This window comes from Rhea americana, unplaced genomic scaffold, assembly GCF_003343005.1.
Source record: "Rhea americana isolate MKP2758 unplaced genomic scaffold, rheAme1 scaffold_61, whole genome shotgun sequence".
Taxonomy (NCBI): domain Eukaryota; kingdom Metazoa; phylum Chordata; class Aves; order Rheiformes; family Rheidae; genus Rhea; species Rhea americana.
Window position 1 is genome coordinate 3132206 of NW_028186768.1, and position 27577 is coordinate 3159782.

General features: G+C 57.9%; 1 protein-coding gene across 1 annotated transcript in view; it reads left to right on the forward strand.

Annotated features, from left to right (window-relative positions):
- The first annotated feature begins 6 nt into the window (after nt 1–6).
- Nucleotides 7–27577, forward strand: part of NIBAN2 (niban apoptosis regulator 2) — a 46923-nt gene continuing 19352 nt past the window's right edge. The window contains exons 1-2 of the mRNA XM_085320134.1: nt 7–97; nt 23900–24030. Of these exons, the coding sequence (XP_085176260.1) occupies nt 43–97; nt 23900–24030 (186 nt within the window). The 5' untranslated portion in view covers nt 7–42. The remainder of the gene's footprint in view (nt 98–23899; nt 24031–27577) is intronic.

Consider the following 27577-nt stretch of genomic DNA (forward strand, 5'->3'; position numbering starts at 1 on the left):
CGCCCCGCTCCGCGCCCCGGCACGGTCACCGCTCGCCTCGCCATGGGAGATGTGGTCTCCGCTCACCTGGACGAGGGCCGCCGCCAGCACATCGCAGGTGAGCGCCCCGGCGGGCGAGCTGCACTCCGCGGCGTGCGGAGGCTTCCTCCTGCAGCCGTCGGGAGTGTTGGGGGGGGGCAGCGCTTTGCACCCTGCCCATCCCCTCTAGCAAACTGTGGGGGCGAGGTGGGYACGGGGCCTTTGCGACTCCCCCTCCCCCGTCCCGGTTGGGCACTGGGGAGCCCCCTCTCTGCCTGCTTTCCCCTCTGCCAGCAGCGATCGTGCTTGCAGCAGCCTTAAAACTTTTCTTGCCAATGTACCACGTTGCAGTTCCCCTGTGTTTTGCCTCCTCCCCGTCCCTTTGCTGGAAGCCGCCCGTCTGCGCAAGGCGCAGGGGGGACACCCAAGGTGTCTGTCTGTCTGTCTGCCTCCCAAGTGAAAGGCTCGGTTGTGCGGGGCTGTTTGTGTTGGCTGCAGGGAGGAAGAGCGTGTTAATGCGCTGAGCTTCTCCCGGGCTGCGCGTAGGGAAGGGGAGGGAGATGCTGGCAAGCTGGGTCCTGTACGCCAGCAGGGAAACCACAAACAACCCGGCCTCAGAGGGGGTTGCTGCTGCTGGGCCTGGAGCTGAGCTTTTCTCCTGGAGAAGCCCCCAAAGGCTCGGGGTGAAGGACCGTCTGGCCGCGCTCCTGGCGTGCCCCGGGTCTGCCCCGGCACAGGCAGGACGCAGCAGTCCCRCGGCYGCCGCCGCCGGGGGGAGAGCGGGATGCTGCGAGGGAGGGTGACAATGTGCTCTTTGAAAGCCCTGCCTGTCCCCTGGCCGCCCCGGGCCGCAGCGTCTGCCCTGAAGTGCCTCCGGCCTCGAGAGCAGGATGTCTGATTAGTGCTGCCCATGATTTGCTGAACGTGGGATTATGGCTTCTGGACAGTGCTGGGTTTGTGCAGGGCAGCCGCGGAGGGGCCAGGAGGGCGGCTGGTCGGAGCCCGCAGTCACCCACCTGGCCCTGGCGAGCGGGGTCGGGGCGCTGCGCCTCAGGCTCTGTTCCTGCCTTCCCTCCTCGGACTGGGTTTGGTCATTTGTGAGGTGTTTGCCAGGACTGCCAAGTGGCAGGATCGGACCTCCAAGCCCTTTCTTTCTCAGGCCTCAGTTGCAGCTTCCCAGGCCAGTTGAGTTTGCAGAAACCCCCCTACTTTGCTTAGCTAAGCAAGTCTTCACCCCTGCTCCCCCGATAGCTCTACCTAGTCAGGTGGCACGGAGGAAGGTGGCTGAACATAGGACCTTGTGTGCGTTACAGTGAGCTCAGGTGCTTGGGAAGTTTCAGCRTTTTAGGGGCGGCTCTGCCATATCTTTTCTCCGTGTCCATCATAAATAACATGAATGGCTCTGAAGTCCTTGTTCTCAAGGACTTTCTAATTAGGGTTGGTGAACCATAAGAAGCACCGTGTGCCAAGGTGCAGCTCCAGGAATGGCATATTGCAGCTGCCACGATATTAAAGGATCCTGCTCCAACTCATGCTGTTGAGTTGCTGAGTACGGAGAACTTGCTGCTTAAGGTGGAGCGTCATCCTGCTGGCCAAGCTGAGCCTTCCTCCGGCCGGCTCGCAGGAATGCTTGTGTGGTATGCGGCTCAGTGGGACTCCAGCAGGTTTGCTAGCTTTCAAGGAGAGCTTTTAGTAAGCTGTTGGTTTTCATACTGCATAATTAAAGCTAGACTTGTCTAATCTCCCAGTCTGCAAGAGGACACGGCTAAGCCGACTTGTGTCTTCACTAAACACTGTGTTGAAATACTGCCTCTCTCCAGCACGTTCAGGTCCAAAGCACATCCCATATCTCCCTTTAACTCACTGATTCTCTGTTAGGAAACCACTTCACGTTCAAGCCTGTGGTCTTACTCCTGAACAGTCCTTGAAATATAACAAGTCGGAGATTCAGCTGGATTTTGCTATGCAGGAATCTGTCTCTCTCTGGGGCAGAAATGTAGGTTTTTGCAAGGCAAGACTGAACAATTTCACTTTGTTGAGGACCAGGGTATTCCACCATGAGTTTCACCCCATGCTCAGGGGGTCCGGGGAGCTGCAGATGATTTTTCAGAGGTCAGTGAAATAGGATTGTGGAGATTGTGCTTGTTCYGTGTTCTGTGCCAAGCTACAGCTCTGAAGTTTTGTGTGTGTGGGGAGGACCTGTACTGGGAAACCTCACTGGGCCCACCTTCTGGGAAGGGCTGAAGCCCACTGGTTTAAATAAACACCTCTCCACTTTGTGATCTGGCCTCCTCGTTGGGTAAAAGACCTGCAGAGGTGGGAGGGGCCGTAACCACGCAGGCAAGGCACAACTTGCAGCCAGGCATGCAAAGCAACTCGTCAGGAAAAACGCAGGGCTTTCCTTCTAGCCTGGCCTGTTCTTCGCTGCTGCTGCTCCTAGCAGCTCCCAAAGCAGCAGTTGGAGAGGGCACGGGGGCTCTGCGCGGCTCGGCCAGCTCCATGCGCTGCTGCCCCAATTAAGGAGATGTCGGCAACGCTTGCAGGCAGCAGCACCATGCCGTCGTGCGAGACAGTGTTGTCAGCCAGCTCCCAAGTGCTGGGCCTGGCTGGGTTTACGTGGAGCCCTTGAGGAGATGGCACCCCGAGAAAGCCGTGCGCACCCCGGCGGTGCCCGGGCTGAGGCTGCCGGCTCCTGCGGGAAGGTGGCTCTGGTATGGAGAGCAGCTAGGTTGCCCTGGGCTTGTGCTTTGCTCTTTGCACCTGCGACAAGGAGCCATGTCCTCAGGTGAGGGCCACCATCCAGTCCGCCTTCCAAAGGGGAGATTCCAAAGGGCTGGAGTTGCCACCTGTCCCCCCTGCTCTGGGACATGGGGAGGCCGGAAGAGTGTGGCCGGCTGCCAGGCCAATGTGACCTGTCCGTGCAGGAGAGACAGGAGCTCTCTTGACCCCAGATCCTTTGCTTGGGTCCTCGTGGCTGCAGCTGTGTTCACCCAGCTGGGTGGGGAGCGAGCGCAGGAGCAGCATCGCCGCTGGGGAGCTTGGTGACGGGCTGGGCCCTCTTCCTTCATCCCTGCTGGGCAGCAGAGAGCTGAGCAGGTCAGAGCCTGCAGGTGGGCTAAAAACGGGAGGGAGGAGACGACAGGTCTTAGCACACTGTGCAGCCCCCTCTGCATGGAAACCTCTGCAGTAAAAGCTGCGCTGAGCAGGTCCCACAGCCCGTCTCAGCCTGCGTGGAGGTGGCTGTGGTGAGGCTGGTGCCAGTTTCCCATGGAGGCCACTAGCTGAGTGAGTGCATGACTTGTGTGCTGGCAGCTCAGCGCCAGGGTCTTTTCTCCCTCTGCTTTGGGAGCATGGGCCTTACTGGCAGAGGYTCAGCCTCATCCAATCTGCCACACCAGCCACGTGCAGGGTGAGAGAGGCAGATCTGCACCCTGCACTCTTGCTGTCTGAGCAGGCGTGCAAACAGCATCCCTGATGCAGCACCGGCAAGTCTCGGCTGGGCTCCCAGCTGCCTTGATGCTCACAGGGCAACCAAAGGGCTYTGCCATTGCTGGGGTGGCATGATTTAAGCCAGGATGGTTTGGAGGGAGTGCTGCTGTTCTTGCTCCTCAAGGTCTTGGTGACCATGCGCAGACCTGGGGAGCTGCAGTGACAGGGGAGCTGGTAAGTGCTTCCTTCTACTGCCCTGCTTCAGCCTGCAGCACGGGAAGGTACTGTCGGACATCGTCTTGGCCTGAGTCACCAAAGCCTGTTCGCCAACACCCTTTGGCTGCCTTCCTGCTCTTCCTCTCCTCTGTGGGTTGGTAGTTGCTCCTGACTTGCCCCACTGGCTGGAGCAGGGACTGTCTCCACCTGCCTTGCACAAGGGTCCCTGGCTGAAGTGCGGGCTGGTGTGCGGCAGTCGTTGGCCAAGCGCGGGGGAGGCTGGCGTGGAGTATYCTGCCAAGGCTCCCATGCAAGAAGCGGTATAGCTGAGTGCTTTAGGTTTTTTATGCAGTTGCCTTCTCTGCCCAGGGCAATAAAGGCTGGGGTGGAGGATGTCATGGACGTGGAACCAGCAGGACTTGGTGTCCTGCAGACCAGTTGCTGTGCTTCATGGGCTGCGCTGGCTGTGCCCTGTCCAAATAACGAGTTGTGTGTGGCTGCATCCTAGCCAGCTCCTCAACCCAGTGCTCTGGTGGGCTGGGAGGAGCTGCAACGYCGCCTGGCTCCGTGCTGCTGGTGGCTGCCGTGGGCCGACATCACTGGGTGGGGGCCTGTGGCTGCCAGGGGCCAGCGCAAATGCTGCGGAGATGCTGGGTGCCTCTGTGCCCAGAAGAATGGGGAAGTGGGAGGCAGCACAGGGAGGGTCCCAGTGAGCTCCCACGTCATTCTGGCAACCCCTGAGTCGCCAGCCTGTTAATTGCTAAATGAACTGGCTGTTAATTCAGGGAGAGACGGGGTTGGGCTTCCTGCAGGCAGCAGCCCACACAGATGTGGTGAAGGTGATACTGTGCCTCCCCRTCCATGCTGAACTTGCAGCCTTTTTGCTCAAATAAGGCTTGTCCCAGTCTTCAGCCCTCCCTGGAGCAGGCAGGGTGGGATTTCATATGCCAGCTGGGGAGTAACAAGAGTAAAATATCAAGAGCTGAGTGCTGCCTGCACTAGTGATAGTGTCCGTGGCCTTGGAGGAACTGAGGATGTTGGTGTCCACAGGGGTAATTCTGGCGTGGACGGTCTCTCCCTGCCCACCGTGGCCAGGCTCAAGCCCACGAGGTCCCTGCTGGTGCTGAGTATCTCCGTTGCACAGCCAGGCTTGCGGAGGGGTGCGAGCCCCTGCGATGTGGCTGCAGCGGTGGGCTCAAGGCAGGCACCCAGGGAGTTCTGCTCTGTGCTGCTGGGACAGGCCGTGGGGTCTGGTCYGGAGCTGCCCAGGAAAGGCCAAAAGTCTGCTCGCTGCAGGATGCCTTGGGGAGGCTCGAGGAGGTTGCTGATAGCTGCCTGGCCACCGGGGCTGAGGGATCAACTAGCCGTGCCTCAGCCAGGGCTCGCTGTGGGAGCAGGAGGGGGCTCGCTGCGGCTTCCTTAAGCGTGACGCTCGTTTCCTAGAGTTGATCACAGATTATCTGCAGCCAGCATGGGAAGCTGTTGCTGGTGGTGAAAGGCCCCAGCCTTGGTTTTGAGGCAGTAGCTTGGGCTCAAAACCTAAACCAATCTCAGTATGGTGGATTGATGCAGCGAGCTGGTGTGAGCAAAGCCTCCTTGGCCAACATGACAAAGCTGTGACCTTCCACGGGCTCAGCCATCCTCATGTGGGGCACGGTGTGGGGCTTTGAGTTGGATGAAGCCCTGAGATGTCTTGGATCAGCCATGAAAAGTGCTRTATGTTTGAGGAGATCGAGAGGTTTCTCATAATGGAGCGTGGCTCTTCTTTCACGGTGGGAAGAAATGACTCCTGTGGCACGTTGGGACCTCCTGCCACAGGGCAACGKCTGGTTCTGGCAAGCTGGGGCTTATGCAGCAGCTGTCGTGTTTGGGCACGGGGCTTGCACAGATGCAGCGTGTTGGGGCAGGGGAAACCTGGCAGCTCYGTACTGGGGCTGCAGGGGCCTCTTGTGCCGTCAGCGTGGCGGGTCCCTTCCCACGTGGGCAGGAGACGGCAGCCCTCCTGGCCCTGCCTACGCGCCCGTGCCGAGCCCTGGGGAAAAACCTGCTCCTGGCTCGCACTGCCTTCCCTCCCTGGTGGGGCCGATACCTCGTCTCCTGCAGGGCGCCTGATGCTGCCCTGTCTCAGCCAGCGCTTAGCCAAAGCCCGTGCCAGAGGGGCACCGGTGCCAGGGCTGGAGCAGGAGCTGGTCCTGGCTCCCTGGCATCTGTTTTCAGGCCTCACTTGCTTGGAGCGAGCTGGGACAGCAGTGCTGCCTCCCTCCACTCCTCGCCTGGGTCTGCCTGATGTGGATGTCCAGCCCTGGGTCCAGTTCACCCATATCCGAGGGGGTCGGAGCCCCCAGGAGCAGTGCTGGGAGCCTGGGTGCTGGCAGGGGGGYAGATCCCTGCCACGGGGGTTAGGGAGGGCATCGTGCCCTGCCAGCCGGAGCAGGGATCTGCGCTGGATGCTGTTGCCCTTTCCCTTTAAAAAGGGGGAAAAGGTGGAGTTTTATTCCTTCCTCTCCTTCCAGTGCTGCAGAAGGCTCAGGAGGAGGAAGCCTGTTTGCAGAGAGTGGCTCTGCTCTGGCCTTGCCTCCCGCAGCGGCTCTGCTGACAGCGTGCGGTGCGGGGCAGTGCCACTGCTGCCAGGTGCATGCAAGGGCTGGGCTCGGCAGGGGACAGAGCTGCTCATGCTGTGTCACCAGCTTCGTCCATGCGACAAACTGTAGCAAAGAGCCTTCTGTCACCATGGGTTGGGCATCTTGGCCCCTGGTGTCAGCAGGGCGTGAGGGGTGCAGGCAATACCACCGAAGGCTGAGGTTACCTGGGGACATGCAGTGAGGCTTTCTGAAAATCGGGCTGTGGGACCAGACCTGGTGTCACTACGGATGCTTTGGCAGGCTCCTGGCTGCAGGGGTGAAGCAGGTGCTTATCCTCCTTCTGGGAGACCTGCTGCACATTTGACTTCCTGGGAGCTGGGATCTCCGTCCGGGAGCAGTGTACAGCTTTTTGGGTCATGCCTTGCTTCTCATCAACTTCCCATGGCAGCAGTTGCTTATGCTTATCAGGAGCTGGTGGTGAAACATAGGCTCATTATGGGATGCTGCAATAGGGCTGGAAATGGGCAGGGTGGCTCCAGATCCCSTTCCTTCATTGCCACCTTGGACCAGGCCCCTGTCATGCTCTGCTCAAGAGTCTGGTTACGGGATTTCTCTGTGGGATGCACCATCCCTGCAGACAAGGGCTGTCGGGGTGGAGTGCAAGGCTCCAGGGCCTGTCCCTGTGCTCCAGGGCCTGTCCCATGGATGTCTTGGTGATCGTCCCTGTGTGGCAAGTCTTCCCAAGCCGAGTGAGAGGCTGGAGCAAGTGGCTTGTTCTGCTCTGCCGCAGGCTTGGGCAGGCGAGCAGGAGCACATCGATCCCAGGGAGGRGGTGGTGGAGAGCTCACAGCAGGGTTGTGGAGAGATACCAGGGCTCAAAGCCAGCCACTGCAGTGATTTATGGGGCAGGAGAGAGGCAAACGTTTGGGAAATCCCTTCCCTGGGCTGTGCTTCCCTTGCTTGGTCTCCAGATTGGGGTGTCTGATGTTGCAGTGCTGGGGGATCCTGGTGTGCGGGGTGCTTTTCTATCACTGGACCAACCCAAGGGCCTGCGGAGGGCTCTCAGCTGAGTTTCAGGCTCAGCTCCTCCTCTCCCCAGCCCCTGGTGTTCCCGAGAGATGCAGGGATGCTCTCCTGCGTTTGTCCCAGGCTCAGCCTGGAGGGGACATGGAGGAGGACCTCCTTCCCCCTGCAGCAGGGGTGACTCCGCTGCAGCACAGCCGAGTTGAGCAGAGTCTCCCTGGGGCACCTGTCCTGGTGTTTGCTTAGCCAGGAGAAGCAGCCAGAGCCCCTTCTCCATCCCCAGCGTGTGTTGGACCACTGCTTAGGACAGGAGAGAGCTTTGTCTTCATGGAGGGAGACCTAGGAAAGGCTTCGACCTGCTGGCTGCTGCTTTGCCTCCTGGAGCGAGGAAGGAGCCAGTGATGCTCTGCACCAGCCCAGCTCACCGGCCGCGAGGGCAGGGCTGAGGCTGTGCGGGCTGGGAGGCGTGCTGCGCTCGCCCTCTTGGTCTTCACCATTGGGTGCCAGCCCGTGGCTCATGCCGGTTTATGAGAAGGATGTTGCACTTCTGGATTTGCTGGCTGAACCTCCTCAGCCTGGGAGGACATGTCCCAAATGAGCACCTTGTTGTGGGAGCACTGGCGCTTCTCCCTCCCTCACCGTGTGCCTTGGTTTTGTGCAGGAGGCTTGGGAAACGGGGCTGAGCTGCTCCCTGGGGTTCTGCTGTGGGCTGGTTGGCCCCAAGGTGCTGTGTGGATGTTGGCTGGGGCATCACCATCAAAGCTAGAAGTCTGAGGAGGGGAGCAGGCATGGGAGGGAAGCTCCTGCCCATTGCATGTGTACGGGCTTGGRTTGGGACGCTGGGCAGAGGGGGCTGGCTGTGCCCAGGGACTCCATGCCTGGCACTGGAGAGCGAAATCTGAGAGGGCTTTGTCTTCCCTGGGAATCAGATGAGCAGCAGGTAGGACAGGCAATAGGAAAATCTCCAGCACCAAGGTCTGTGACAGAGCTGAAAACAGGCTCAGAGTTGTTTTTGTTCAAATACCTCTTTTCTGATGTACATAAAAGTCTTTGTTTTGTCTCCTCCCCCAGTGCTGGATTGGGTTTCCTGCTGGCACAAGCCACTCAGCAGATGGAAAAGCATGCCAGGTTGAGATCTTCTCTCCAGGATTAAGTGCATGAGGGAGGAAGGGGGGGCAGCCTGCTCGTCCTGCCGTGGGGAGGGCAGAGGATGCAGGCACAGCCTGTGAGATCTGATTCTGCTCGGCTGGYAGAAGCAATTGCCATGATGTCTCAGAGGAAGGTCTTTAAACCTCCTCCTGGGCCTGTTGCTGTCCCTGACACCTGGAGTGTGAAAGACTGGGAGAGGGAGCGATGTTGCAGTTTGCTTTGGAGCTTGGGAGATATAGGGACCTACATGGAGTGATTAGCTGGGCTGCTCCCCAAAATATGTCTGGCAGATATTCTCCCAGCCTGGGGGCCTGAAGCGTCCTGTGACCCCTCTAATATTTGGCCCTGGAGAAGTGGCCAGTGATTTCCCAAATGCCAAGGCTCGGATACAGGTGACCAAAGGAAGCTACTAACAGCACGCAATGCTGTAGTGTGACGTTGCTTCAGTTGCAGCATTTACTCAGCCACATGGGCCACGCTTGATCTTAAGCAATGATCCCAAAGGTCCAGTGCTGGTAGTAGAGCAGGGCCTTTCTGGGGAGGAATCAAGCTGGTTCCCACTCTGCTGCAGGGGTAGCACCTCTGAGTAGAGGACAGACCACRAAGTGAGAGCACATTGTGCAGCTGAGCGCTGGCGGCCCTTCATCAGCCTGGCTTGTGGGTGCTACCTGGGTCTTTAGGACCCTGCATGGAACAAGGGATGTGCAGGGTTATTGTAGGTAACCTGCTGGCAGGCTGGCTGATCCTCTGTCTCCATCTGTGCTCTGCTGCTCTTCCAGTGCTTGGGCTGGGGTGGTATCTCCCATTAGGAGCTTGGAGTTGGCTGACCTGGGATTGGGCTGCCTTTGTAGCCTGGGGAAGGAACAGCTGTGCCATTCTCACTCTGAAATACCTTGGTGCTGCCATCAGCAGTCACATCTGGAAGAGCACAGCTCTGCTTTTGCTTGGCTTCATGCTGGGTGAACACTGGTGGGTTTTGAAAATCTGGCTGAGACACTTGCCCGCCATCAGGTAGGAGGTCTCTGAGCTGTTCCATGGAGGTGTTCTGAGTGCACTTATGGGTATGTGTAGACCATGGCTGTAGAGCACTGGCCCCAAAGGCAAGGCTGGTGAGATAGGACGGTGTGGTGGGATGCTTACTACCTCTTCTCATCAACTCATCATRCCAGCACCTCTTCTGGTTTTATATCCTGGGCCTCCAGGGAGTGGCTGTGCTCGGAGCAAGAAGGTCTTGCCCAGCTCAGGCAGAGTTGAGAGGGATGTTCCTAGGGAGGATGGGGGATATTTCCTCTTGCCCCTGTCATGCAGCTGGGCTTATCTGGTGCAGGAAAGCCCCTGGTTAAGGGCAGGTGCTTCACATGCCTTTGATGCAAGAGGACTCCATTTCTGAGGAATCTTGAATATGTTGCTCCAGCTCACCCATACCTGGGCTCAGTCCGGCCATGACCGGCTTTTTGGGAGAGATTCAAAGGCTCCAAAAGCTGTTTGTTATTCAAATGCACATTCCTTACACGCAGCTCCAGAGCAGCCGTGTTCCTGGGGAGCAGCAGGAGACAGGCATCCACACTGCGGAAAAACACAGGCAGTCACGTAGCAGGACTCTAATCCCTCTCTTGGCTGGGCTGGATGCCACCTCGAACTGGAGGAGTGGAGCTGGTCCCTGGGATTTGACTTCCTAGACGGCTGCTTGTCTGGAGGGTGCAGATAATCCAAGCGTCTGGAATCTGCCTTGCGCTGGCCTACTTGCAGCTTGCTGGGTTCCCACAGGTCGTGGCAGACGCTCCATGGACGTAGCGAGCTGCTTCCGACAGGGCAGGGGCTCCCAGGGCTGGGAGCGCTGCGGTGGCGAGGGGACCTGCTGCCATACTGGAAACAACAGGTGAAGGCTTTGCAAGCCCTCTCTGCCCCTCTGAAGCTCCCTGATGCTCATTGCCATGCCGGCACTGTGTCCAAAGCGTGGTTGAGAACACCATCGGGGGGTTTGCCTGCTGCTAGGCCACAGAGAAGCTGCTTAATTTGCTGTTTTATTTTTTTCCCCAGTGGATTTTGCGGTCTGCTTTAGATGCATCCCTCTGTGAATGTGTTGAGCAAAACTCGGCTTTAGCAGGTTTATTTGCTTTTGGCTGGGAGGGGATCGGTGTTATGAAACTTCCACGRCTGGGTGCGGCAGCTCTGGATTAGGTGCTCTGAGAGAGGGTAGGAGCAGCTCTGGGGGKTAGCACTGTGTCCCTGTGGGGGAATACCTCCTCCAGAGGGAAGGACGGACACCGGGGGTCTCTGTCCAGCTGGCTCTGTGGTGCCGCATCTCCAGCGGTGCTGGGGGAAAGCTGCGGTGCTCCAGCTAATGGGGTGCTGGTGCCCCTCTCGGGGAGGCAGCCCTTGGGTGCGGGGAAGCAGTGGGTGGCCTGTTGCCCAAACCGACCTCGCGGGCTCTGAGCCCCTTGGAGCCCGCCTGCAGCTGTCCGCCGTAAGCAGCATGCAGACCCCATTACGGCTCAGCACCCGTTGCCCCAGCCCGTGCAGCAGGTCTCGGAGCAAGCAGGCCCCTTTCTCCCCAAGACAGGCTCTGGCAGCCTTGTTGCACCCCGTTGCAGGGCTGGGCTGGGCTTTGGTGCCCCAGCAGAGATTTTTCCAGCCTGCCAACGCGCTGTCCGGCAGCAATGCCATCTGTGTCGAAGCTGGCTTGGCACAACAGGCTCCTCTGACTCATCCTGGGGCAGAGCCATGCGTGGCTAAGACACTGCAACAGAGGATCAACCAGTTCAGGCCTGGGCCCATCTGGTTTCTCCTCTGAGGCTCTGCTGTCTCATCTCTTCCTCCTCCTCAGCCCCCCTCCTTCTCACCCTTCCCGAGAGGAGCATTAGTCAGAGGGCAAACGGTTGCTTAGATCATCTCCAGCTCTGCCAGCTATGGAGCCGCGCAGCACCCGCTGGGGCTGTGACCTGGGCAGCGAGCATGGGTGGCCGCAGGAGACGTCCCTTTGCAGAGCGCAGCCCTCTCCTTCTGACCCGTGCCGTGGTTCTAAGCTGGATCTGACTCTTTTTTAAATTTTTTTTTAATTATTGTTATTATTTTTTTGGAAGATGTTAGTCTGCAGAAGTCTGCACAGTTGTAGCCCCGGAGCAGCCTGGACATCCCTGTCCTGCCCCTGGTTATCCGCAGCGAGCCCTGTCTGAGCTGCTTGAACTTGGGTGTAGCCCGTTGATAAGGGGGCACAGAGAGCCTGCGCAGGCGGCCGAGGCCGGCCTCCGCGCTCCGTKTGCTCCCAGCTGGCTCGAGATAAACTTAATCTAAATCGCGATAAAGCCCGAGCAGRAACGGGGCGAGGGCTGCCTGTAGGCTGGTTGGATGCACCGGTTTCATGAGTTTTATTCTTAAATGGGAACGTAAGAGAGGGGGAAACTCTCTTGGCCCTTACCCCACTCCACCGCCCCAGTTTGGCATGTCGGGGTTTCCTCGGTTTTGGGTTCATCCAGCCCTTACGAGAGGGGAAAACGCGTGCGCGCGCTGGGTCGGCCGCAGCCTTTTGCTTTAATCGGGCGCAAACCCTTTTTCGGGCTGTTTCGTGCCGCTCTCTCCGGTCGCCGCTGGGGAGGCAGCGCGGAGGCCGGCGCTCGCCTCCCTGCCTGCCGCGCGCGTCGCCCGGAAAACCCCGGCTCTTGCGGGGGGGGGGACGCTCATGCTGGGAGCTGAGTCAGGCCCACGTGAAGGAGTTTGTGTTTTCTGGATGGAAATTAACTGAGCAGAGATTCAAATTCCTGAAATCCTAAACTGCCGGCTGGAGCTTAACCCTTCGGGGGCCGCCGGCAGCGCGGGAGAGCTCCCGAGCTCGGCGACGCTGTCCATCGCGGAGCTGTCGGAGCAGGGCGGCGATGCGCCCCGGCCTGCTGCCGCGTCCCAGTTGCCCCAGTGCAGCCCTGGTGTGGAGGTGCCCTGGCTGGAGGGAGCTGGGGGCAGGAGATGGCACCGAGGGCCCGGGGTGTCCCCGGGGCGAGAGCCGAGGCTCCAATGGAGCATCGCCAGCGGCGAACGTGGCTATTCCCGTGCCGCCTCCGCCGGCTGTTGCTCATCAGCTGCACGCGTTTCCCGGGCCTCGGAGGATGCCCGTCGCCCACCCAGCTGGTGGCCCTTTCCCCGCTTGCGTGCCCTGCCCCTCCAGCCCAGGAGGCTGGCCGAGGTGGGCTCCTCGTCCTCCTGCCCAGCCGGGAAGCCCGGCGACGGCAGAGGGAGGTGGCTGGCGTGGGAAAGTCGGCGCCGGGCAGCGGGGCGCCACGGCCGAGCCGGGAGGCTCCGCTCGCCCTGGCCCCGTGTAAACAGGATGCGTGGGACCAGCCGAGAGCTCCGCTTGCCCCGCGGCGCTGGGCACGGCGGTGGCGCGGCTGGGGGAAGAGCGGGCCGGGCGCCGCGGGCCGTCCTTGAGCTGGGCACCCCGGCCGGGGAGGGCACCGCCAGCACCCCGCTGGCCGGGTGAGCGGGGCCCTGTTGTTTTTGCCCCGGTTTATCTCGCTGGAAATCGGCTTCCGTCCATTCTTCGCCTCTCCGAGGTGTAAACTGCAAGGGCTGGAGGCGGAGAAGTGCCAGCGCGGGAGGGTTGTGTCTCTCAATGCCATCCGCTCTGGGGCTGCCGGGAATCTGGGCGCCTTCTCACCCGCCCCGTCCCCTTCTCCAGCAGCCCTTCCCTGCTCGCTAGTCACTGACCGATTAACTCCTTCCCCGCGGCGGCGGCAGCGAGCGCGGCCGGGGGCTGGAGCGAGCCTCCCCAGCCGGCCGGGGCGCCCGGCTGCGCTTGCCCTCGTCCTCGCGGGCAGCCGCCGGGCACGGCAGCGCTGCGGTGGCCTTGGCACCTAGAGCGGCGCGGAAGAGCTCGGAGAGGGCTCGAGCCTTCGGCAGCGGCGGTCGCTAAGGAGGAGAGAGCGACCCGGCGCAGCCGCAGGAGGTGGCGGCCCTSCAGCCCGCCTCGGGGCACCGCTCTGCAGCCGGGAATCGCCCGGGGAGCACGCTGGAGCTGGGCGCCTGGCGGGGCCTGTGGCCCCCCGGCACCAGGCACGGCACTCTCGCCTGTCCCGCAGCGGCCAGRCCCTGCTCGGCAGCTGTGGTTTTCCTCTGGCCGCCGGTGACTCAGGCCTGGCCGGCGGGGAGAAATGAGCCAGGCGAGGTTTCGTCATGGCTGCGGGGGACACGGCTGAGCTGGGCCAAAGGGCTCTGATTCAGTGAGGTTTTTTTTCTTTTTTTGGCCAGGGGGAACAGATCTCAGGGAGGTTTTTACTCCAGTGGTTCATGCGCTGCGTTCCCCGTTGCTGCTCTCGGCTCTTCTCGTGATCCTACGTGCATCAGTCCAGGGGGCYTGGGGAAGGCTTGGGTTTCAAAGACACCTTCCCCTCTCCCTGGTGTAGTTAAACAAGGGCAGGCCGGGAATAGCTGTTCCCTGAGAAACGCATCTGGTGAAAGGGACTCTGGGATTAGTGCTTACAAAACGGGATGTGGTCTGAAGAGAAGTTTTGGCTGACTGCTCCCGTTGGGTTGTGTCACGCTGTGTGCTCCAAACTCCCCCGGGTTGTGAGAGAGTGGTTTGGCATCCACTCCGGGCTGGAACAGCTCAACTGCCGGGTACCACTAGCCGTGGGGGTGCTTCCGCCCCCGGAGGGGGATGCTCAGAGGCTCGGGGATATTTTGGGTGATGGGAGGCAGTGACCRATGCCCATGGTGAGGGACCCTACCTTGGTTTGCCCTTGCCTTGGGATGCAGCAAGGAGAGAGCAGGTCTTGGCGACAGGTTGTCTTCCAGGTGATGCCAATCCTGCAGCCAGGAGGAGGACCTGCAGAACCAGGGCTCTGATATCTCCCTGGTCAGCCAGGAGGTCCTGAGCAAGCGCCAGTTTGATGTTCCCTGCCCAGACACAGGGACATCTGGGTCACAGGGAAGGGAGAAGTGAGCTGGGATTCCTGCATCATCTTGTTTGGCTTCTAGCTGCTTCAGGGAAGGTGCCCCAGAGCGCTCCGAGGTGGCCACTGGCAGTGGCAGTGCTGGTTGCACCTTGTGGGGATGTGTCCATGGGGCAGCTCCAAATCCCTACGCTCACTTTGCCTGCCTCCCTACACAGCAATTTCCATGGAGCTCCTACAGGATTTTAGCAGCCTGTGTCCCCAGCCTGGAGCTTTGCTGCAGCCCACCTGCCTTGCAAGAGTGGAAGCCTGCTCGTCTTGGCCACCAGCAGCAGGGACTGGCTCTGTGGAGGCCAAGGAGTCCTCTGCGGGAGCTCTGCTCCCTTGCCATAGCTGTGCTTAAACAACWTTTTACCAGAGGAGCAGTAAACCTTACCATATTTCTCTGTTTCTCTTAAACATTAACCCTTTCCTGCCCACTTGAGCTCCTACTGAGTCAGGAAAGGGGAAAGGACATCTCCAAACTCAGTTTTGGGGTGTCTTTGGGGGGATATGATGGGGAGGAGATGCCCAGGTGATAAAAGAGTTAAAGATCATGGGGTGAAAATAAGCATCTATGCTGCAGGAGTCTCTCTGCTGCTGGCCGCACCTGGAGCTGGCTTCGCTTGCCGATCCCTGGGCCGAGCAGCAGGAGCCGTGAGGGTTTGGGCATAGGTGGGCCTTGGTGTGGCTTTCTGGGCTTTGGTGTCTCGTTCCCCTAACCTGTTTGGAAGGGTTATAATTTACAGCCTCAGCTCACCTTTTCATCRGGAGAGCGGCTCTGCCGAGGCTCCCAGGCGGAGCCCACCTTCCAGCCAGGCCGTTCGCAGGAGCACGCTCGGAGGAGGTTGAGCCAGGCAAGCTCTTCACTCTGCTTCTCAGCCAGGGCCGCGTCCTCCGGGAGTGCACGTGCACGGCTGGGAAGGGAGGCAGCATCACTGCAGCTGGAGGCCTTTCGTGGTGCACATTGTACAATGTAGCAGCGATGTGGATCCAGCTGCATCCAGTGTCCCCCTGACCTTGGTATGAGCCTGAGGCAGCGGGACTTGCGAGACGGGGAAGCGATGCTCTTCCCGGCACTGAGGCTGAGTGTGGGAGGGGGCCGTTTGTCCCATCCTCCCTCGAGCTGGCAGCCTCCCTGGGAGCATGGCTCTGCAGTGCAGAGCCAGGAAACCTTCCTGACGTGGCTGCCAAGTGGGGACAGCTCAGGGGAAGCAGCTGCTACTGCTGTCCTGGCCCATCTTGGCTGTATGTGAATATGGCCATTTGCAAATTCCCAGCCACCCAACCCCAAGACACAAGTGATAGGTCCTTCTCCAGGGAGTGAAGAAGTCCTGCCTCACCAAACCTGGAAAAATCACAGAATCAGRAAGGCTGGAAGGGACCACTGGAGATCATCTGGTCCAACCTCCCTGCTCAAGCAGGGTCACCTACAGCATGTTAGACAGGGTTGCATCCAGGCAGGCTTTGAATATCTCCAGAGAAGGAGACTCCACAACCTCTCTGGGCAACCTGTGCCAGTGCTCTGTCACTCTCCTAATAAAGAAATTCCTCTTCATATTCATGTGGAACTTCCTGTTGCCTCTTTTCCTGTTGCATGCAACTATTGAAAAGAGTCTGGCCTCATTCCCTTGACACTYTCCCTTCAGATACTTACAGACATTGATAAGATTCCCCCCTCACCCYCTCAGTCTTCTCTTCCCCAGGCTAAAGAGGCCCAGCTCTCGCAGCTGTTCCTCACAGGGCAGATGCTCCAGCTCTCTGATCATCTTTGCAGCCCTACTCTGGACTCTCTCCAGTAGCTCCACATCTCTCTCATACTGGGGAGCCCAGAACTAGACACAGTACTTGAGATGAGGCCTCACCAGGGCAGTAGAGGGGCAGGATCACCTCCCTCGACCAACAGTGACCTCGATCGCAACAGTGTTCCTGATGCACCCCAGGAGACCATTGGCCTTCTTGGCTACAACAGTACGTTGTTGGCTCATGCTGAACTTCTTGTCCACCAGCACTCCCAGGTCCTCCACAGAGCTGCTTTCCAGCAGGTCAGCCCCCAGCCTGTACTGGTGTATGGAGTTATTCCTCCCTAGGTGCAGGACCCTGCACTTGCCCTTGTGGAACCTCAGGAGGTTCCTCTCTGCCCAGCTCTCCAGCCTGTCCAGGTCTCTCTGAAGGGCAGCACAGCCCTCTGGTGTATCAGTCATGCCTCCCAGCTTGGTATCATCAGCAAACTTGCTGAGGAGGCACTCTGTCCCCTCATCCAAGTCATTGATGAAGAAGTTGAACAGGATAGGACTCAGTACTGAGCTCTGGGGGACACCACTAGCCACAGACCTCCAACTAGACTCTGCCACTGATGCCAACCCTCTGAGCTCTGCTGTTCAGCCAGTTCTCAATCCACCTCACTGTCCACACTTGCTGAGCTTGCCTAGGAGGATGTTATGGGAGACAGTGTTGAAAGCCTTGCTGAAGTCAAGGTACACAACATCCACTGCTCTTCTCATCTACCCAGCCAGTCACTCCATCATAGAAGGCTGTCAGATTGGTTAAGCATGATTTCCCCTTGGTGAATCCATGCTGACTACTCCTCATCACCTTCTTTTCCTCCGTATAGTTGGAGAAGAAGTGGAGCTGGGGGATCCCAACCTTGATTTTTCCTTGGCATGGCTGTGCTCATGCAGATTTGTCTTCTTTAACAATCCTGTTAATATCTGGCTGCTCTTCTGCTCTGGTAAGGCCTCAGGCAGGAGGAGGCTGCTGGCCTGCTGCCCTTTCCCAAGTGTCCATGTGGAAATGTCCTGGGATGCGTCATTATCCCAGGAGCCATCCTGGTTGCCGAGTACAGCCACCTGGTGTGGCATAGTAGTGACTGTGCAGGATCTGAGCACCCCGCTACCAAACCCGCTGACTCTGCCAGCCATGGCCTTGGCTATTTAAAGCGTCACTCTCATTTTCATGTGATTTCAAGGGTAATGAAGAAAATGGGCTCTGTCCATGTACTCCTGCTGGCAGGGCTTTCTGCAAGCTCAGTTGCTACCAGGATGGTCTTTKCTGGAGAAAGTGCTGCGATGTAAGAGCAAACCAAGAGCTCTGGGTCTCATTGCCACTGCAGTCCCAGACGAGCAAGTTTCCCGTATTGGGCACAACTGCAAGAACTGTGAGTCTCAAAGCAGTGGAGATCCAGCTGGTGCTGGTAGCCAGGATGGTGCCCTTGAGTCAGGACTTCCTGGGAGTGGGCTGCCACCGCTGGAGCCGATGCTGCTTCTTTACAGTAAGGCCTCTGGCTAGACCAGGAGCAGGGAGGGCTGGTGAGAACTACCTCCTGATGTGGTGCTGCTCTGGGCAGACCTTGAGCTATCTCAAGTAGGCAAGAACAGGAGTGCATAAGCCTTGGGCGGTGGTACCCACATAGCCAGTGTCCAGGCCCTTCAGAAAGGTTTATTCCCTTCCCAGGTAACCAGAAGCCCCTATCTGTTCTGCTGACACTGTTTGGAGCTTGGCCATGGTTTCTGGTAGTTGTGTTCTGCTGCTGTTGCGTAACTGGTACAAGGGATGGGCAGAAACTACCTCTCTCGGCTTGTTTTACCTCAAAGAGGCCTCTCGCCCAGCGGGCTTTGCAGTCCTCAGTTATGATCCAGCTTCTGCAGGACTCAGGGAAAAAAACAAACCTGCATTGCCTGCTTGTTCTTCRTTGCTCTTCTAGGGTGTCCCCAAGGGAGTAGTTTGTCAGCCGGAGAGAGCAAATTGTGCTCGTTATTCTCTCTTGTGAGCTGCTGACCTTGGCGTTCCTGTGAGTTTGTGGCAGTGCTGGCTCTGGGAGTGGCAGTGTCCTCCTGGCCCTGGTGGCCTTTCAGCACTGACTGGAGCATCGTTGGGGGTGCAGGACAGRTGCGGCGAGATAGGAACCAACCGGGTGCTTTAGGGACCCTCCCATTGCAAAGGCAGGGTGGACACAGGAAGGTACAGCCTGAACTTGTCCCTCCTTGCTTCCAAAAGCCAGTCCTGCCATCGGATCCAGCCTGCTCTTGGCATGTCTGTCCCACCCCTGCGAAACACAGAGCCCTTTCTCTCCCCTTCATGTGAAAGCTAGCTTGCTGTAGAGCCCATTTATTGCAGCCTGTGAAATGCCACGTGAATCTTAGTCATCAGGATGCTTCTGTAGCGAAGGAGGGGAGACCCAGAGGCAGAGGAGCAGATGAAGTCTCTGATTAAAGTGCTGTTGGGAGGCTCAGCAGGAATCTCAACCCTGGCAGAAACAGGGGTGTTGGTGGGTGCTGTTTGACACCCAGCTCCAACTACAAACTACTTATTGCTGACAACTTACTTCAGTCCTGCCTCGCTATCAAGGAACAGGAGCAGCTTGCTGGAGCCTGCTTCAGCCAGACAACCCAGGGCTGCAACAGGAGAGGTGCTTCTGCATTGGGCCAGTTGCAAAACACAGAGCACCAGGCCATAGGTGGTGACTTGCAGAGCTGGGTAATGTTTGGTGCAAGTGGGGACCAGTCTGAGGCGCTTGGAGCTATGGAGGGAGCCTGTGGTGCTCAGGGATTTCTACGTGAAGGAGGGATGTGTGGCCAGTACGTTAGGAAGCAGGTCCGGACTTTTCTGCGGGTCTGGAGCTCTGAGCTGCTCCTGGTAAGCACCATGCATGTGTATGCTTCAGCCTTGGGTCCTAGAGCGAAGACTGCGTTTGGGACCTGTGGGAAAGTGGAGTCTAAAGGAGACGAGGGACCTGTCGCCACCCCGTGAAGGAAAGTCCCTCTGCTGTTGTATGCACCCGACTTGCTGAAACTCTTTTCCGTGGGTGTCTGCACCCACACCCGGATAGGGGTGTTTGCTGCTTGGAGGGGTGGAAGCAAGCTGAGCTGCATGCCTCCATGGCCTAGTCACAGCTGGGATGTGTGTTCCTCACYGGGAGTCAAGAAGGGGGGACAGGACAAGACTCAGCACCTGAGAATGAGTGGGAAACACAGAGGCCAAACCTCTGCCCTCTCGTCTCGCCATTGTCCGCTCTCAGGGGACGAGGATCTGGTTTACACTGCTATAGGATGCTGATTGACGCTGGGGCTCCTCTCTGCTGGCTTGAGGCCTGGGGGAAAGCACGCTGTGAGCTTTCTGGAGCTGAGACGCCTGTGTGGGCTCCAGTATAAGCTTCCTGGACTGCCACGCACCCTCTGGCTTTCCAAAAATTCTTTCAGCTCTTGGCCAGATGCACAGCCAAAGCTGCCAGACAGAGGGAAGATAGCTTGTGGGTGGCCTTGGTTGCCCAAGCAAGGAAAGGGCAGCTGTCTGACCCATCTGGCAATCCCCAGCGCTGCAAGGTGATGACTTGGGGGTTTATGTTCAGCCTCTTAAAGGCAGGAGAGAGGATGAGATGGCTCCTTCCAAGTATTTGGGAGCACCTTACATGTGTCTTGCCTCTGCACAAAGTTCAGTTGTTGTCTCTGACTTCTGCAGCCATTGGAAGGCTGCTGGGAGSGGACCAGGGAGGTGCCTGCTGTGGGGTGCTGGCCCAGAAGGGGTCTCTTAGCCAAGTCCTGATGCGTTGAGCCCCACACAAGGGGGGTGCAGCCATTGGGCTGTGTGCACATGTGTCTGAGAGGCAAAGTCCAGCTGTCCGGACCAACCCATAGGAAAGGCTTTCAGAGCATTTGCTGCGATGTAAAGCATGGATTTCTCAACTTCTTTTCTTGATCAAACCCCGACTATTGCATTGTTAGTTGTCTAAGTCTAGTTTCTCCTTATGTCACCTCTTTGTGCCAGTGCTGAACCAGCAGTAGCTTTGGCCCACCTCCTCCAGACCTCTCGAGTGTGTGCCCATGCACTTCTCCTTGCTTCTTGTTTGAGTGTAGTTATGGAGAAACCCAAGCAAATGCTGCACGGGGCTGACATTGCATAGTAGCTTGAGCTGTGCATCCTGTCTTGCCTCACAGCTTGGAATCAACCGGTCTAAATGGCAGGAGGCAAGTGCATGAGCGCTGAAGTGCTTCTGGCTCCTCATGTCTGTGGGGAGCTGGACGCTGAGTGAAAACCCAGCTGCCTGCCTGAAGCTGTGCTCGCTGGAAGAGGTGCCTCTTCCTGGCAGCCCTGGAAGTGTGTGCACAAAGATACTTCCCAAGAAAAAACCCTGAGAATATCTACAGAGGCCGGAAACCAGGCTCAGCTGGTGGCCGTGGCAAAGGGCAGCGTCTGCGCTGGAGCTGTGAGCAGGTGGCTCATGGATCTCCGGGGAATAAGTCGGGGTGGGGGGGAGGAGGAATTGTCATGTGTCCTGGGATTGTCRCGCCGTGGATGGGGCTTGCTGGCGATGTTACAGACCGTGAGTGTCTTTAAGTCGCACTCATTAAAGTCTTTCTCCTCATAAGCAAAAACAGGGGATGGGGGTGAAAGGAGGGAAGGGGAAGGTTTGATTCTTTGSTTGCAATCCAAGAGACGTTATTCATGAGCGAAGGATCGTGATTCACACCCCTTCCTTMACAGACGTTTTGGAATGAAAGCAAAGGCTCCATAGCATCGTTTACTCCAGGAGCTGGGGTTTTAGGGACCTGAAGCTTGCAAGGTAGGCGATGACAGCACSGGACAGGGTTTGCTGACAGCGTGGAGCATAGGTGAAGGGTGCTGCCAGCCCTGTGCTAGCAGGGCTGCGAAAGGGGATTCAAGTGGAGCTCCTGGCATGGATCTGCGGGCCTTGRCAGCTTCCTTCTGCCCACCAGGCATACATATCCAGAAGGGTAACGTGGCTTTCTGGGCTGCTAAACTGCTGGAGCTGGGGAAGATTTAGTTGTTTTGGATATTTGACTGCAAATCTTTTGTTTCAGTATCTGCAAGTAATTGACTTCTGCTTTTCCATTTGCTTAAGAACTCCTAATTGGCCCCCTCATTAATCAGTGAAGAATGAGTGACTAAGCTGTCTTGACTGCTGGGGAACTAGAGCTCTTTTTTCCCATGAACTGAAAGGAAATTAAACTTCAAAATGCCCTCCTAAATCTTAACTGTCAACATTGCTGCCCAAAGCTCCAGCCAAAATAATAGATTTTTGCAGACTGCAAGCTGCAATAGAAGTACCTAGTGGACACAAGCAAATGGAGTAACAACAGGCTATCTTTTTCCGCTAGAAAATGCCAAAATAAGGGTGAGGAATTTCTCTGCTCGTTGGAGCAGGCTTCTCATTCTTTGGCATGCAAAATGCATTTCTTAAACCTTGRCGATTCTCCGGCCCCGGCACCACCTCCTCCGTGCCCTTGCTGCCATCCCCTCCGTGCCGGCGCTCCCTGACGCCGGGTCCCTTGCGCTCCTTGCTGGCTCCCGCCGCAAGCGCCGCGCCRGGGCCCCGCTTGCACGCGCGCGTGCGTGCGTGTGTTTTGTCTGGTTTGGCGCGCCCGGCACCGCGCTGGCTGCCGCGGTGAGGATGCTGAGGCAGCATTCCCGCCGCTCCTATCRCCCCATCTCTGGGAAACAGTCGGGGTTGGAATAGTCGCAGGCAACTTGAATTCCTTCCCCTTCACACTCTCGGGGGCAAAGTTGAGCGAGAAATTCAAAATAAAGGTCCAGYGTGCCAAAGAAAGCCTCTGGAAACCTTGCTGCCGGCAATCTCTCCRCGAGCCTTTAAAGCCCGCAGAGGCTTTGCGAGGGGTTTTTCCCCCCGCGGGACACCCGGGCGGCCCCGGCGTGTGGCAGGGCGCCCGTCCTGCGCGGGGMACTTCAATCGCCGGGTGCGGGGGAYGCTGCCTGGCTGTAGCTTGGGTCCCAGGGTGGCCTCTGGGCTCCTGCAATTTTCTGGTGGGAAACTGTRGAGAAGGAGGGATTTTTGCTTGATGTTTTTCTCTGTGTGTGTGYGTGGAKATATTCTTTCTTTCTTTTTTTCTTTMWACTTTTTTAGTTGACACGAGAGCTTGGATGGGGGTTGCAGTGATTTATCCTGCAACTGTTTGGGGGCAGAACAGCTYGTTTCTGGTGCTGGTCAGCTCTATTCTCAGCTTTAAATCCAGGCGGCTCAGCGACGGGCGCGATGCGTAAGCGGCTCCGAAGGCGGCCGTCGCCGTGGGCCCTGGTCGGCAGCTGCCCAAACTCTGCCCCTTCCCCTGCGGCGCAGCCCGCGAGAGGCGCTTTCCGGCTCCGCCGCCCGGCCCGGCTCTCCTCGAGGCGGCCGGAGAAGCCGGCGGGGCTTCCCGACGGAGCCGCCCCGGCCCCTCTGCGGGGGGCTTTGCCGTGTCCCCCCCGCCCCAGCCCCTCTCCTGGCCCCGCGCCGGCGGTCGGTGCCACGCGGGGTGGGTGACGTTGCACCGACCGCCAGAGCCRGCGCCGCTGCGCTGGCCGGGCCGCGGGCTCTCGTCTCTCCCACCTCTGCGCTTTACCTGAAGGTGGGAGACGCCGGCTTGCTGGAGCTGGGGAAGGGGAAGAAAGGGAAACGCCGGCGCAGGAGCCAGCCGCGGCTCCCGGGGGGCGGCGCGGGGACGCCGCGAGGAAGCTCGCTCGGAGCGGCTCCGGGGCACGGCGACTCCGGCCGGCTGCCCCCCGCCTCGCCGCTCCCGGGGGTGATGCYGGAGGAAGTCCTTCCTCCGGCCTCGAGCGGGCCCGCGGAGCCGCACAATGCGCAGGAAGCGCCGTGCGGGCCTCGTAGTATTGCCGGAATAAGCTTAATGTCAGGAATTTCCTGCCTCGCAGAGGAATCCGAGGCATTAGCGGTAAACGCCAAAAAAGGCCTCTGCTAACGCTGGGTTGGTGCCCGGGCTGGCGGCGGCGGGCAGAGGGCAGCAGGAGCAGTCCCTGCGCCGAGCCCCGCTCCCGTGGGCCCGAGGGCGCYGGGAAGGCGTTGGGGGGCTCGTGGTTGAAGGCGTCCAATTATAGGATCAGGAATCAGGCTATCCCATGGCAGGCTGGTGCCCCGCGCCCCCCGTTTATGGCAGCCTGGTCTGCCTTGGCGTGGGACTCACAGGGGTGGGCACTGCGTGGATAGGGATAGCAGAGCTCAAGACTGCCCAGATCCTCCAGCATCCCTTCCCAGCAGCTTGCACCAACTGGAGGAGGTGCAGAGGGGTTGGCGAGTGACCTGCCYGGGTAGGAGCGAGGACCCCGGCAGGGAGCGGGTGCTTTTGGGGCAGGGTGCTGGCACCGGGCGATGCTGCCCAGGGATTGCAGGTGGCCCCGAGTGCCCTGTCCTAGCCGCTGGTGGTGTAGCAGGTGAGACCCGTCTCACCTTCAGCCAAAGCCAAGCACTTGGGTAACCCCTGGAGCCAAGGCAGCCCCAAGTTCCCCCCCTGCAGAAGAGCCTCCAGCTTTTCCGGAGAACCTTTCTGCATGCTCCTCACTGACGGCCAACTGCTGCCCCAGCAAACTGCTAGGGGCTCGTACGGGTCGGTGCCTGGAGCTCTCTCCTAACGAAGCTCCGGGCTCCGCTGTCGCTGCATTGAATTTTCCCCTTCTGCGGAGAAGGGGCAGCTTTGTCCATCCTACGCCTGAAGCAGAACTAGCTGGTGGTGACCAGGAAGGTGGGGGAGAAGGTCTGSTGCCAGGGGGACTATGACACCCTTGCCTAAACGCCGCTCTGCTCTCTCCTTGCAGAGAAGACCGGGAAGGTGCTGGATGAGTTTTGCCGGTGCTTCAAGGAGCAGTACGGAGTAGCGCTCTTCAGCAGCGTCCGCTATGAAATCGAAGGCAACGGCGGGCCGCAGTCGCAGCTGCTGCACCGCAAGGTAAGGGCACGGCTCCTCCGAGCCTGGAGCCGCTCTCCTGCGCAGCGCCGAAGGCTCAGCTCCTCCTCCTCCCATTGGGCTGCCGYGTCGGCTGGCTGGCAGCCCCATCCCCGTGCGCGCCGAGCGCAGCGGGTGCTTCYGCGCCGGGAACGGCCGTCACAGGGAGGCTGGAGACCGCTGGCTGCCAAAGCACCGAGCTCCACGCGTGGCTCCCTGGGAGAGATTTTCTTTTCAAATCAGTGCAACGAGCACACGCAGCAACCAGGGGCTGAGGCTGGCTGTAGCCCAGAGTTAATTTGTGTGTGTAATGACGGGGCTTGTTGAAGGCACTCCTGGCTGATAAGAAGTTCCTAGGAATTGCTTGTGCTCAATAAAACGCTGAGAGCAGTAGCGTGAGCGGGGCTGTCGGCTCTCACGGGGCTGCGGGCGCGTGCTGGGCTGTCCTCTCTGCTCCTCTGGGTGCAGCTGGGGCTCTAAAGAGAAGGTTGTTTGAAGTTTCTGTCTTAAGCAGTTATGTTTCTTGTGCAAAAAGCAGTGGGAAAGACTTCAGATGTCCCCCCAGTGGTGTCTACTGCTTGCGGATACGTTACTGAGGACCAAACCCCCCTCTTCTGCCTCCYGGCCAGGACCAAAAGGAGATGAGCTCGAGTGGCCGTGCTGTGGTTTCTTGCTAGCAGTTACTTTGGGTTTTTTTCCCTTGCTGGTGCAGTGGAGCTGCCGTACTGCTGGCTGTTCACACTTCCTCTCTTGGAAGGGGAAGGGAGCACGAGCTTCGACAGAGACWCGGCAACAGGATCTCAGGCTGTGCGTGATGGGAAGCCGTTGATCAGCAGAGGAAAGGGAGAGCGTTTGTCCTGGGCCTATAATTAGAACTGGTAGGATTTGCTTTGATTTCTCACCGGTGCTTAGAAAACAGCATCCACTCTACCCTTGGTGTCGACTGATCGGCTTTTTACCAGCAGGAAATAAAACGCAGCCTCAAATTACAAACGAGCTCCCGATCCAAGCAYCGCGTTGCATTGTATAAGCCGCTGGATTGTAGTGCTCAGTTCCTCCTTGCGAGGCTGAGCTAGTGGCAAGACCGGGCACCTCCTCACTTCCTCTTGCTACACTGCAGTTTACTGTCGCTCTCCTGGGAGCTTTGCAACAACCTGAAAATTGGAAGGGCATTGCATAAAAGCRGTGAAGTACATGACGGAGGGCAAGTATGAAGGCAGTGCCCAAGCAAATAGGAACAGTGCAAGAGTTACACGGTGAACAGCACAAATTTAAGTTYGTAAAGGAAACCTGAAGGGAAATAAGGGGTTCACAAATACTCGGAAGCAGCCTGCATGGGCAGGTGCTTTTCCAAGGGTGAAGGAGCGTAGACAGGGGCTGCAGGATGCTGATGTATTCAAGGCTGTCCTTAACAAAGTGAAAACGTGTCTCTTGTCTRATACCAGATGACTGCTGCCCTGTTGTTCTTTTTACAGGGCAGTAGGGCTTCTTCACCCACCCTAGTGACTGATGGCTGCAAATTCCTCCTTATTAACTCCTCAGGGATCTTGGATGCACTTCTGTTTTCCCTAGCATGTCTCACTAGCAGTGTCCACCTGGGGAACGATGCTGCAAACCCATCATGTTGCGTCTTCAGCTTTCCCACAGTACTGAGCCCTCCTGCCTCCTCAAGCCACAGTGTTGAGAAGAATACTCCGCAGCTGTTGTTGGCCAGCCTGCAGCAGCAGCCTCGTGTTTGCTGGCTTTTGAAAGTCTCTGAGAGCAGTTTCTGATCTCAGCTGGGAACTTCTCTTCTTGCCGCTTCCCTCTGTCCTTAGCACTTTGCCCTGGAATGGGGCTGACTGGAGTGTTTTCGAGTTTGTGGTGAAGAGCTTGCACAAATTGAGCTATCAGAAATCAGGGTAAGCACTGCTGAGGCTTTTGTAGCAGAACGTGAGTTGACTTCTGAAGCAGGAAAGTGCTAGAGGAGAAGAAGCGGAGATGTAGCCAGGGACAGTAGGGCTTGCACTGGATGTCGCAGATGCCCTTGGAGGAAGCTTTCCTTACCCCTGCTGCTGTCTCTCCCCTTATGTTTCCCTTCATTACAGCTACAGATGGGAACACCAGCAGTGCCAAGGGACTTTTTACCATCACTGAGGCTATCATGTCTCTGAGTTTCGTGGAGCTCAGTATGCGCCTGGTGCAGAGAATCCAGTGCTTCAGGTGGACCTGCATTTTCTRGGTGGAAATAATGATCCCAAGCCACCATGTTCTTGTGCTCACCTTAGAGCAGGTCCTGTGAGTCCTGTAAGGGGCAGAAAGCCAACACCTTACAGCATCGAGTACGCGGGAGTCCTGCCCTCAGCAATGAGAAAGCTGTTGCTGATAGATGGCATTATAGCAAAATGACTGGCACCTCTCCAAGCCTTGTTCATGTGCTCATTCCCACTGACTCACCATGCACATTGGCTTCTCCTGACTTCTGCATGCCTAAGGAAAGGGAGGGATGCAACTGAATTCCCCTGAACCCTCTCCTGGGTAAGGGACACATGKCTGTGGGAGTGCAGGGGTGCCCAGCTGAGTGTTCATCTAGAAGGTTCGAGTACCCCAGAATTTGTTATGGCCGTTCCCTGCCACCACACTGCCCTTTGTGCCTGCTTATGTCTTCCTTTTTGCAACGTCTGTGGCCCATCTCTAGGGCGAGATGTGCTGTCTGGTCAGCTGAATTGTCTATGTGTTCTCAGCAGCCCTATTGTGGGTCTCGCACTCCTGGGCAGATCAGAGTTGATTTATAGATATACATTTAGATCAGACTGGAACAAGTGTGATTATCAATTTGGGTTAGTTTCTGCCTTTGTTCGGAGTTTACAGTATTTTTGAGAAATCTAGAGATTGCATCAGTGGGGTCAGACTTGAGTTTTGTATGTTAGATGTGGCTGTCTTCCAGGTCAACCTGCATGGATGTGTATCCACCACGTTTTTTAGGAAGGGGACCACCTAACCCATGCCCCTGTTCTTCTGAAATGTGGCCAGGGAGCTCCAGTCTCAGCAATGCAAYAGGCCAGAGCAGTGCAGCTTGCGGTGACGGGTACTGGCCTGTTCTGACCCAGTGTGGATGTGTTGCAAGAGCGGACAGTGTGTCTGTGCCTGCCCGGGCCCTGGGTGTGTCAAGCAAAATAAAGGTGTGGAGGTAAAAGTTCCTGAGTAGGAACAGGGAGCCCAGTGTCCACAACAAGACTTTTATTGGGTTCATCACAATTTGGCAGATGAATTCAGCCTTCTCTAGGGAGGTATCTTCTTCTAAAGGTTACTTGTCCTGTAAAAAACTCCATCAAGCAGTCCAGGAATGTATGAGGAATGGAAGCAAGTCAGCAAGGTCAGGGACACGGTGCAACTCTTTAAAACAAGAGTATATAAATAGGACATTCCATGGCCAAGCTGTCACAAGAAGTCTCATCTACTCCCCCCTCCTCTGCTATGGATCCTCCAAGTCTTTAGCTGGACCTGGGAATGCAGGAGTGATTTGCCAGGTAGTGAAGACAAAGTTGAGGCCATGTTTTTAGGAGTGCAA